This window comes from Daucus carota, chromosome 6, assembly GCF_001625215.2.
Source record: "Daucus carota subsp. sativus chromosome 6, DH1 v3.0, whole genome shotgun sequence".
Lineage (NCBI taxonomy): Eukaryota > Viridiplantae > Streptophyta > Magnoliopsida > Apiales > Apiaceae > Daucus > Daucus carota.
Window position 1 is genome coordinate 30,025,568 of NC_030386.2, and position 12,834 is coordinate 30,038,401.

Sequence of the window (12,834 nt, forward strand, 5' to 3'; positions counted from 1 at the left end):
TGATTTTGTTTTTGTGCGGATTCTTGATAAAATGTCGCAGAGTTTATAGGACTTAAGCACAATGCTTCAAAATCCCATTGATTTTGGTGGGATTTCAAAAAACTTAAAATACACTGAAGAATGCTATAAAATCCATCATTTTATGAAATGCAAAAAAAACCATCAGCATTTGAATACCATCAGATTTTAATGGATTTTAAAGAATCCCAATTGAATACCATCGGATTTTAAAGCATAATTTAAAATCCCAATTGAATACCACCGGATTTTGTAGCATAATTTAAAATCCCAATTGAATACCTCAAGATTTTAATAGATTTCAAACAATCCCAATCGAATACCCTCGGATTTCATGAATGCAAAAAAATGCTTTAAAATCCCAATCCAATACACCCCTTTTATGTTAATTATACTCACAAAATTTATATTTTATAAATAAAATAAAAATTCCCAAGGATAAAAGTCAAAAGAGAATAAAAAAGGAATCTCAGATACCTTCTGATTTCACAATATCAACATTAATTCTATGTTTCTATATATGTCTTCTACACACTGGCTATGTAGATACATACTCTCAACTGTGATTTACTTCTATATATATGCCTTCTAATTAATGAGAGGTATTTATATTAGCGCTGAAGAGGTATCTGCCCTGATTCTTTTTTGTTAACAATATCAATGAATTTAATATTTTATAGGGAAAAAGATCAAAAGAGGATAACAAAGGAACCTCTAATAACACATGGTTCTACTTTTACCATATATAAATCTAATTATATATTCCTATACATGTCTTCTATATACTGGATACGTACGGCGTACCCCTGACTGATCTTCTTCTATTCAAAATACCTTCTCATTAATGGGAATGCTATTAATACTGACACTGTTTTTCCTTGTTAGAGCATCTCCAACCACGAAGACCCCTTGGCTAAAAGTTGAGTTGGCATACCAAAATTAAAAAATATAGCCAACCTCTTCAAAAAATCACACTCCAACCACGGTGACCTGTTGTCTATAATTTTAGCCAACCTCTTATGGATGGCTAAATTTGTCGAACCTCTACAGACTTGTAAGAAATCTGTAGGGAGATTACACATCATTTATTACTATATTAAACTGATATATTCTATTTATAACAATCTAAATATTAATAACATTTTATTTTTATATTATAGCCAACCAATATAGCCAATACCATTGAAGCACAATGTCTTACAGGTTCACCAAATTTTACATAATGTCTTACAGGTCCAATTTAGCCAACGATTATAGCCAATCCCGTTGGAGATGCTCTTATTACGTCACCATAATCCTATCTGTATTTCCCATACATAATCTCTAATATCATTATATCAAGGTATTGATTAGAGCTTCGTCAATGCTAGCATCTCCAACTATATAGAACTCTTAGCTAAAAAGTAATTAATATATACTATAAATTAAAAATATAGAGATTATGTAAAAAAAAAAAAAAGGAGAAGAAGTTCAATTTCAATAGGACATTCCCCTTGTCAATAATTTTAGTCAACCTCATGACGTTGACTATATTTGGTCAACCTCTAGAGACCTGTAGCAAGATTTCACATCATCTATTACCATATTATGATAATATATTCTATTTATAACAACTTGAAATAATACTAACATACCATTATTAAAATATAGTCAATCCATACTAATATAATGTATTGTTTTAATATGCTAACTGATGATGTGACATTTACCACAGATTTGTAGTGGTTCGACAAATATAGTCATCCATAGTAGCTTGGGTAAAATTATAGATAAGGGGGGTGTATGGTTGGAGTGTGAAATTTTCATGAGATTATCTATATTTTTTATTTTTGATATGCCAACTCCTTTTTCAGCTAAGAGCATCTCCAACCATAGAAAACTCTTGGCTAAAATGTGAGTTGACATACCAAAAATAAAAAATATAGCCAACCTCTCGAAAAATTCACACTCCAACCTATCCGTTGTTTATAATTTTAGCCAACCTCCTATGGATGACTATATTTGTCGAACCTCTACAGGTCTGTAAGAAATCTGTAGGAAGATTGCACATCATTTATTATCATATTGAACTGATATATTCTATTTTAACAATCTAAAATATTAATAACATACTATTTTTAAATTATAGCCAACCAATATAACCGATACCATCGAAGCACGATGTCTTAGAGCATCTCCAACGGCGTTGGCTATAATCGTTGGCTAATTTGAACTTGTAAGGCATTAGGTAAAATTTGCTGAACCTGTAAGACATTTTGCTTCAATGATATTGGCTATATTGGTTGGCTATAATTTAAAAATAGTATGTTATTAATATTTTAAATTGTTAAAATAGAATATATCAGTTCAATATGGTAATAAATGATGTGCAATTTTCCTACATATTTTCTTACAGACCTGTAGAGGTTCGACAAATTTAGCCATCCATAGGAGGTTGGCTAAAATTATAGACAACAGCTGAGTGTGGTTGGAGTATTAGTTTTTAGAGAGGTTGGCTAAATTTTTTATTTTTAGTATGCCAACTCACATTTTACCTAAAGGCTTTTGATGGTTAGAGATGCTATTACAGGTTCAGCAAATTTTACATAATGATTGGAGTTGTTTTTACAGGTGCAATTTAGCCAACCATATTTAGTCAACACCGTTGGAGATGCTCTTAGCAAAAAGTCTACGTGGCATGTGATAAATAGGAAATATAGATAATAGGTAAAAAGATGGGCACTCCAGTAGGACATTCTCCTTAGCTATTGGCTATATTTGGCCAACCTCAAGAGACTTGCAGCAAGATTCCACATCATTTATTATCATATTAAAATAATATATTCTATTTATAACAATTTGAAACAATAATTACATGCCTTTTTTAAAATATAGCCAATCAATATAGCTAATCCCATCAGAGCATAATGTCTTACACGTTCTAATCAATATTTTATATAATTTAGCCAACCATTTTTATCCAACACCAGTGGAGATGCTCTTAGAGCAAGTCCGAGAGACGCCTTATATGATGTCCTAAGTAAAAATTTAGGGCATCTAACAAACAAATTTGATCCAACAATGTCACTAGGATAACATCTTCCAGCCTTATTTTTTATGATTAATTATTACACACATTCTCTTTCTCTCTCTACTTTATATTGTCCTTTAATAACGAAAGAACATTTTCAATAATAAAATATTAAATATATAGTTGAGATAAGGCACTTAGGCACATTGTTGGAGTTGAAGTTAGTTAACTATGTCCTAAATCACTAGGACATCATTTTTTATATTATATTTAGGGCTTGAACTAGGATATTGTTGAACTTGCTCTTAGCCCTGTAACTGGTGGATTTACTTTTTTTGTGGATCACTTACTTGGATTTTGAACATCAATTTCATATGAAATAGAAGGTGAACATATTCATTATATTAATTCAAAAGAGATAATTAGAAGAAATGTTCGTTGGCAAAATCAAACAGAAGTGTTAAGCCCGTGTGTGTGGCTGTGTGCGCCAGATTATTGATAAAATCAATATATCAAACCCCACTCTATGTAAGAAGAAAGAGTATAATCTACAATCTATTCATTTATATATAAAAAAAAAGATCGCCACAAAAATGGCGAAGTCTCGTAGTTGATGGACTAGGAACTAGGATTACTTTCTCTGTCAAAGTTATCATTTATTGAATTTGATGACGCTTATAAGAAAATAAATCATTTTATTATTAATAATTTAATGCTATTTATCAGCTATATGATATGTGAACTTCTATTCCAGATAACACAATGCTACTCTATCTTCTTTTAACCATAAATGTGTGTTTTTATTGAGCAAGCAATAACATTGCGCTACAATAAACTTCTCATAAAGAGAAATCGACGTTTGGCCATGTGTCAAACATAAAATTTTGTTTTCTGATGACCCTTATAGTAATAGGCAGATTAAGGAAAAAGATCAATATCTAGGAACCTGCTTTATCGATTTAGAGAGGACACCATGGACCTCCAAGAGCCATTGAGCATCCGATCAAAAGCAACCGAGATAATTCTTTGAGCCCAAGAAAGATCCTTCTAGCAAGTTGTGAAGACATCATGCCTTGCTCGTCTTTGCAACAAAATCATCAAGAGCAGGAGTCGAAAAAGCATATGTCAGAGCAGCAAGTCCCGAAAGTTTGAGGCTACAAATATAGAGAGCAAGAGGCTTGAAGGGGCCGTTTAAGAGCATGAAATCTTGGATATTGCAAAGAAATTACACGCTTTTTGGATGGCATGCAAAAGATGGTCCATCTTCTATTTCCATCTGCAAAACGTAAACAACTTAAGGCTGGTCTCCATCCTTAACTTGAAATAAACAATGACAAAAAAAATTTACTGCTAAAGTAAATGTACATAATCTGATATATAATTAAAACTCTCACCCAATAATTTGTACAAGGCGGTGAAGAAAGAAAGATATCATTAGCTTTACCAGAGTCAAAACCAGGCAGTATTTCTACCCCGCCAAAAGGAGTAATTTCTGGTCTAGGTCCTGTTCAACTCAATAGAAGAACTGCTAACTACTGCTTTATTTGCACTAAGATCAAATAAAGGTAATTAAGCAAACCATTTATACCTAAACAACGGTACCATCCATATGGTAGATATGCTGTACAAGATTGTTTCACAAAATGTTCAAAGCCCAAGGCCACACTTAACAGAATTTGGAATTCATTTACAATTTAAGTTCCAGCATTAATATGCTAAGACTAGGTCAATTGTTCACAAAGGAATAAACAATAATCATGGTAACAAAACTATTAACTTCATGAATTTTCGTGGAAATTTAACAAAATTCAGGGAGCACAACATAAACTTTGTATAACAAGAGAAAATAACAAAACTGTAGTGAAAAAGAATACTTACAGAGCAAGAGTCATTAGAATTGATGGCGTGGATTTACTTGCTCGAATACAAACTGTGGAAGCAGCGTGTCATCGGAGAGGGAGCTCAGGTGGTTTTTACAAGAAGTAGGTAGCTTGTTGTTTCAGGTGTCATCAGACTGATTATTGATGGTGTAGAGTTGAATTCAAGTGTAATAAGTTCAGGGGATTTGTTGAACCCCTGAACAATGATGCCCAGGAGTTTGAAAGTTGAATGCGGGTTGGATTATTAGTTGGATCGGGTCGGTTTGCATATGTTTTTCTTATTGGAAGTTTTTATTTTTTGTGCCGATAGTGAGTTTTTATTTTGTTGCCGGATTAGAATTGACTAGCAATTTTTTGAAATTATTTTCCCAACTATGTGTGCGCTTAATCAGAGGAACGTTATATCTATATTTTACTACCTCTATTTTAAAATATAAAAACAGGAATCATTTTGATCTTGTTTACATAATTTGAAACATCTCCGACTATAAAAAACCATGAGCTAAAATATGAGTTGTCGTGTCAAAAATGAAAAAAAAAAATGACCAACCTTTTCAAAAACTCACATTCCAATCATACATATCTGGTGTCAAAAATTTTAGTCAACCTTCTATAGATAATTATATATGTCGAACATATACAGATCTGTAAGAAACCTGCAGGTAGATTGCACATCATTTATTATTATATTAAACTGATGTATTCAATTTTAACAATCTAAAATATTAATAACATACTATTTTTAAATTATAACCGATCAATGTGGCCAATATCATTGAAACACAATGTTTTGCATGTTCAACAAATTTTACTTAATATCTTGCTGGTCCAATTTAGCCAACGATTATAACCAACGTTATTGAAGATGCTTTTATAATTTGAGATGTAAAAAAAAAATTTTATTCATTATGTTTTATTTTTTTATTAAAATCTAATAATTTTAAACATACATTTAAAATATAATGTACGAAAATATTTTTTCTTATATATCAAAATAAAAATTTTAAAATAGTTATTAATTTAAAATAGAGAGTGGATTCTATGAATTCAAAGCAAATGTTTCGTTGTTCAAATATAGATGATACAAAATTTCATCATTACGGGTTTTTTACGACTCAGATATACTCTTCTTTCCCAAAATAAATATCGGTTTAACGTTTAAAGTGCAAAGAAAATATATGTCCACACATTATTTTTCAAATTTTTTTTCTTTGAATAAAATTTAATATCTGTATTTATTTAGAAAAAAAATTTGAAAAATAATTTGTGAAAGTAAATTTTTTTTACAACTCAATTTACGTGTTGAAAGTCAAAACGACACTTATATTGGGACGGATTTGAAAGTACAGAAGTAATGACACTTTAATGATTAAGCAAGTAAAACTAAAATAAGTAGTAAAGAAAATGGAAAAGATAGCCATGAAGTTAGGTATAAAAGCAGCATTATAGACTGTCACAGAGATCTTGCAAATGCACGTGAAAATTATTAATCTATCACACCCGACTATGATCCCTAGAAAATGATATCCTCCAAATTTCATTAGTATCCCTAGATTTTTACATTCCCCAAACTACCCCTTCCTTTCTCATAACATAACCTTCTGCTTTCCTTCTTTTCAAACAAACTCTTCTGTAACCAACTCTTCTTCTTCTTTAGTGCTTGTCCACAACAACAATGGCTGCCATTGGAACGTTGAAGCCACCTCAGAGCTCCTCCGCCGGGACTTGCTCATCTCCGGCGAGAGATTTTCGGAGGACGACGTCGTTGAGGAAATTGTCGTTTTCGTCTCAAGTCTCCGGCGCTAAAATCTCGCATTCTGTTCAACGACGTCGTTCGAGAGGTGCTGCGGTTGTGGTGTCTCCCAAGGCTGTTTCTGATTCTCAGAATTCGCAGACTTGTCTCGATCCTGATGCTAGTCGTGTATGATATAGTACTATTTAGAAATTGTGATGATTATTTGTTTTTTATTCCCACTGATATATTAAGCTAATTTTATTTTTGATTAAATGTTGTTAATGGTGAAAGTTTGATTGCAGATCTGAGTAGATGTTTTACTTAATTACAGTAGCTAATTGATAGAATTTAATTAATGAAGTTACTGTATAGTGAGTAGTGGCTGATCATACCACACTAAAACCGACACTAGCGCTTTCTCACTGCCTGTTGAACTTAATTTCAAGACTGCGATCCGTTAGAAATCTATTTTTTGGACTAAACCGTAAGTTGTAACACCGAAACAATGTACTGATCAGATGTAGGTGATCCGTGATGCTAATATCTCTGATATTTTGCACTTTGTGCGGTAGTATGTTTTGTTAGTCTCGACCCACTCTAGGATCAATTAAAGTTATAAGAACTTTACGTATTTGTACCTTCTATATCTGCGTGCATTTCTGGACTTTGTGGCCAGCATTAATGAGGAAATTGAATTTTGTTCGGTACTTGGATATATTACGAAGTTAAATTTGGGAGTTGGCACCTTAAGCAGTGTTTCCCCCCGATACGAGAAGTGAAATGATGAGAGATTCATGTGTTCTTTACTTGAGTACTAATTCAATGCATATGAACTGGTTTGGAAATCAGGATGAGGGAAGTGACATGTACATAGATAGCTATCCAATCCTTAAAGATGTGTGTGCACTTCAGTTATGATAGTAATGTATGAAAACATGACCTTGATGCATGCAACATACACAAACTGTGATAACTTACAGTTGGATGATCTGATGTCTTGAAAGTATAGAGGAAAATTGTTTAGCAGAAATGTTATTACATATTCAATGAGAATTCATGCTCTGCTGGCAGGCTTCTGGAAATTTGTTGGCATATTCGTAGATAATTCTTAATTAAGTCACTCATATGATAACACTCTACATTATCATGTTACTCATATGGTAACACTCTCTATATGGTTTTACATCATGTTTCAATTTTTAGTTTACTTGTATGGAAACAAGTTACATTATTATGTTACCTTCCAGTTTTACCCTATGTTCTAAAAAAAGCTTTTATGAAATAAATCTGAAATCTATTGCCATCTATCTTATTTTCTACAGAGTGTCCTGGGAATTATACTTGGAGGTGGGGCTGGGACCCGTCTTTACCCTCTAACAAAGAAGAGGGCAAAACCAGCAGTTCCCTTGGGAGCAAATTATAGGCTTATCGATATTCCTGTCAGCAATTGCTTGAATAGCAACATCTCAAAGATTTATGTTCTTACGCAATTTAATTCTGCATCTCTCAATCGCCATCTCTCCCGGGCTTATGCAAGCAATATGGGTGGTTACAAGAATGAGGGGTTTGTTGAAGTTCTAGCTGCTCAGCAGAGTCCAGAGAACCCCAACTGGTTCCAGGTATTCTTAGTCTGACCCACTTACAGTGTCTAATTATCCAAGTTCTGCAGCATGCGCCTGCAAGCACTCCATGAGTCCAATATTCTTCACTAAATTGCGATTCCATTGCTGAGATTAGAAATTTTCCAAATCGATTTCTTTGTACATATCATGGTGCAACTACTTTGTTGGAATTGTGTTGCATATCATCTGGATATATAACTAGAATTAGATGTTACTATGACAAACATGAAAGTTATATGCACCAATTTCCTTGCATGCAATGTTCCTTTTATATTTCTGCAGGTTATGGCCTTCCCTTCTTTTGTGTACTAAGTACAGTTATCTTTGATGCATCATCTCCCTGCTAGTCTTCTTGCAAGACAATATTAGAAAATGATATTCTTATTTAAAAAAAATTCCAAGACATGTGGAAGTAAATAAGGTCATTTTTTTAAAAAAAATCAAGCCCTCTGGGTATTCCTTGATTGCATGCATGTAGAGAATGAAATTCAAGCATGCGTCTCCTCTTCATATGTTCTGATTTATAATGAAATCCTTTTTGACTTCCATTTGTAATTTGTTTTAGGGTACGGCTGATGCAGTGAGACAGTATTTATGGCTGTTTGAGGAGCACAATGTTCTAGAATATCTGGTTCTTGCTGGGGACCATCTATATCGTATGGACTATGAAAAATTTATTCAAGCGCATAGAGAAACTGATGCTGATATTACTGTCGCTGCCCTTCCAATGGATGAGAAGCGTGCAACTGCCTTTGGTTTGATGAAGATTGATGAAGAAGGACGCATAATTGAATTTGCAGAGAAACCCCAAGGAGAACAATTAAAAGCTATGAAGGTGAGACAACTTCCTAAAATTTATGTGCTAAATTTTTCCGTCCAAGTGTTGTCTAGGATTGGTGATTAAACTTTAATCTGTTAACTTCAATTAATTTATTTGTTTTAGGTTGATACAACAATTTTGGGCCTGGATGATGTGAGAGCTAAAGAGATGCCTTACATAGCAAGTATGGGTATATATGTTGTCAGCAAAGACGTGATGATGAGTCTGCTCCGCGACAAATTTCCCGGGGCAAATGATTTTGGAAGTGAAGTTATTCCTGGTGCAACATCCCTTGGATTAAGAGTAGGCATTGTTACCATTCTCTAATATGATTTACTGTTATATATTTCAATTTCTTGAATAGATTAACGCTCACAAATACACTTCTGCATCAACACTGTTTATACTTGTTTTCTTTGTACCATCTCTGTCTGTTAGAAACAGATTTATAAGAACTAAGGCTGAGTTCACTTGGATGGAATGGAATGGAGAGAGAATGGAATGAAATTTGTACTTAATTTGGGGGAGCTTAGAGAAAATGTTTATAACTTTCATTCCTTTCATCATTTTATTCTCCTCTATTTGAACTAGAAATCTAACCCACATGTTTTGAAAGGAATGCTCCATTCCGTTTCTTCACTATTTTCCCAACAATCTTCATCATAGAAAATTTAGACTCATTCATGTTTTTAGTTCACTCATGATTTTTCTCTAAACCAAAGATTTGTAGTGCTGAAATCTTGGGCAAGCTCTACTGCGCATAGCATACCTATTTAAATGAGACCGTCTTCAGTTAAATATTTATGGATACCCAAACTGTCAAGAGAAAGATGGCTGGCGTCAATTTATCAGCTGATTTATAAACTAGCAAGACAGGAGTATACTTTTATACCAACTGTCAAGAGAAATATAAAAGAATTCTTAATTTGATTTGTTTATAAGATTCCACATATCTAATTACTACTAACTACTCAGGTGCATATAAAAGAATTCCTAAAATGATTTGTTTATAAAATTCCACATATCTAATTACTACTAACTACTCAGGTGCAAGCTTACCTGTATGATGGTTACTGGGAAGATATAGGTACGATTGAGGCATTTTACAATGCCAATTTGGGAATTACAAAGAAGCCAGTGCCAGATTTCAGGTAATATTTTCCTGGCGAGGAAGATTTATATATGCTGAAAATTTTATGTGCTGGAGAATTTCGAGTTTTGTTTGGTACTAATGGAATATAATGCCTGGAACTCATTGTGCAGCTTCTATGATCGTTCATCCCCAATCTACACCCAACCTCGATATTTGCCTCCGTCCAAAATGCTTGATGCTGATGTCACAGATAGTGTTATTGGCGAGGGTTGTGTGATTAAGGTATAATGTCAGTAATTAGCTTAGCTTTCTACGTGTATCTTGGTTCTATACAATAGAAACGAATGCCGGAAATTTATCTTGGTTAACCAAGTGAAATAAATCTAAATAATAGTATTATTTTCATATAATTCCAAAAAAAATAAGTTGCAATTTTTTGCCAGCAAAACTCACGACAAGTATTTAACCACCAGATATGAAGGTTTTGTCATCGTGAAATTTGATATGCATATTTATTTCTGTGCAGAACTGCAAAATTCACCACTCAGTGGTAGGTCTTAGATCTTGCATCTCAGAAGGTGCAATTATCGAAGATACTCTTTTAATGGGCGCAGATTATTATGAGGTAATATCTTTAAAGGGGAAGTTGGTTTCCCCCCCTTTTTAAAAGAAGCTTCTGTACTTTCATGATCTGCTTGTATCATTTCCCTATTACAAATTGGTGTGACCTAGAGTTTTCTGTTCTTGATCTTGCAATCTCTGTAATCATCTTTCTAAACAAATTTTGTTGCCATACAGACGGATGCTGACAGGCGATCACTAGCTGCAAAAGGTGGTGTTCCGATTGGTATTGGCAAGAATTCACACATCAAAAGAGCAATTATTGACAAAAATGCCCGCATAGGGGACAATGTGAAGGTAATATATAAGTTGTTTGCTTTTATCATCATTAGTTAAGATATGCTACAACCTTGGTAACAACCATAATAAATTGCCTTGGATACCATAGGTAAATTTGTGTCCAGACAACTATACGTCTTAATCTGAGCTTAATTAAAAGATAGAGGTTTTGCGATAAAATTGGTGTTACAACCACAAATCAAAATATATTTGATGCTTTTTAAATTAATGGAGGCCCTCCTCTCTCTCCTCTTCTCAAAAGAGACAGGTGGGTAAGGATGGATGAGAAAAATTATATATAAGCTGATGTAGCTTTGGATGTACATGCATAATTCAGTTGCAATATTCATTATTCGCCTAATTTGCGTACATAAGGTCTGTAGGGAGCCTTATGATAAAATTTATCATTTCAGATAATTAATAGTGACAATGTGCAAGAAGCAGCAAGAGAAACAGACGGCTACTTTATTAAGAGCGGAATTGTGACAGTGATCAAGGATGCTTTGATTCCCAGTGGTACTGTAATCTAAATGTCATTCTTCCATATGTCACAGTCAACTTTTGGGATCAGTCCCCACTTTTTGGTTAGATGAGTGTAACCATAACGATGTATAATACCATATGTTAATCTTCTAATAACACAAGCACTGGATAGCGAAAAAGGGGACTCATCAAATTGCACTTTAAAGGTGTTCTTCAGTTGCTAAATCACTGTAAAGGTTATCTTCAATCAATAAATCATAGTCTACAACTTGTTGGGAACGACCTTGAAGTCTTTGCTGATTGCTTGAGTGGGTCTGTGCGAAGCTTGGTAGATATTATAAATGTTATGTTGTCCATGGAAATTTCGTGTATAGACTTGCGCTGTATTCCCTCATACGTATCCAGAATGTCATTTTCATTAATTCCTTATGAAACTTCAAAACCTTATCACATAGCTATGTTTATGTTTATCATTTTTATGTCTTTTGTAATTTCTCAGAACATATCTTTGTAATTTTTTACTTTGAAATTTCTTATCTGCTAAGAGTGATTCTTACTTGGATTTCCTTTTGTTAGTATTTGACGGTGTAATCACGTGTATTTGAATCTTCAAAAACTCATCACATGGGAACCACGATGCTATTATCTTTACATCGTCTTTTGTAAATTTTCGGAATATTAGTAATTGATATTCTTACTTTAAAATTTTGATGTTATCTGCTGTCAGTATTGACTGTATTAATGCTGCAGATTTACTATTCAAAATGATATTTATTCAAACTCATAAATTGAAAAATTAGGAGAGGATGTTTCTTAGAGCTCCCTGCAACTCTTAAAAGGCTCTTTGATAATTTAAAGTTTGAACTTTCACATCAATTTTATAGGATTTGTAGTCTTAAAAACAGATGTTTTATGATGAGGTGGTTTAGTTTGAGTCATTTAAGATTTCAGCTCTTGGCATATTATTTACTACGTCTCCTTTTACATGTTTTATTTTAGCTTTTATGCTTAATTAACGATCTCCATCTGCGGAGAAAGAAATAATATCTGAGACACTAATCTTAATAAATTCGAATGCCTGACCTTCGATATATGACAAAAAAGACAATAGAAATATCATTCACAGAGAAGGTTACCAAGTGTGATTCTTTAAAATTTGTATGTAGCATATGACTTATGCTCTACATTTGCGGGAGTAAGAAGAAACATAGAAATTTACTACGTATCAAATATCACAGGATCTTCCAAAGGCTTGTGTGCACGCAAACATTTG

The 12,834-nt window shown here is 33.3% G+C and overlaps 1 protein-coding gene across 1 annotated transcript; it reads left to right on the forward strand.

Annotated features, from left to right (window-relative positions):
* Positions 1 to 6,455: 6,455 nt before the first annotated feature.
* LOC108228012 (glucose-1-phosphate adenylyltransferase small subunit 2, chloroplastic) lies at positions 6,456 to 12,123 on the forward strand. Its single transcript, XM_017403463.2, has 9 exons — positions 6,456 to 6,829; positions 7,966 to 8,262; positions 8,831 to 9,100; positions 9,209 to 9,388; positions 10,133 to 10,236; positions 10,349 to 10,460; positions 10,705 to 10,803; positions 10,977 to 11,096; positions 11,492 to 12,123. Exons 1-9 carry the CDS (start codon positions 6,584 to 6,586, stop codon positions 11,606 to 11,608), a joined length of 1,545 nt encoding a protein of 514 aa, XP_017258952.1. The 5' UTR covers positions 6,456 to 6,583; the 3' UTR covers positions 11,609 to 12,123.
* The last annotated feature ends 711 nt before the right edge of the window (positions 12,124 to 12,834 follow it).

Coding starts and splice junctions, on each gene's coding strand:
- LOC108228012 (XM_017403463.2), top strand. CDS start 6,584: ATGGCTGCCATTGGAACGTTGAAGCCACCTCAGAGCTCCTCCGCCGGG. Junction 9,389..10,132: donor CAACATCCCTTGGATTAAGA/GTAGGCATTGTT, acceptor CTAACTACTCAG/GTGCAAGCTTACCTGTATGA. Junction 11,097..11,491: donor GCATAGGGGACAATGTGAAG/GTAATATATAAG, acceptor TTATCATTTCAG/ATAATTAATAGTGACAATGT.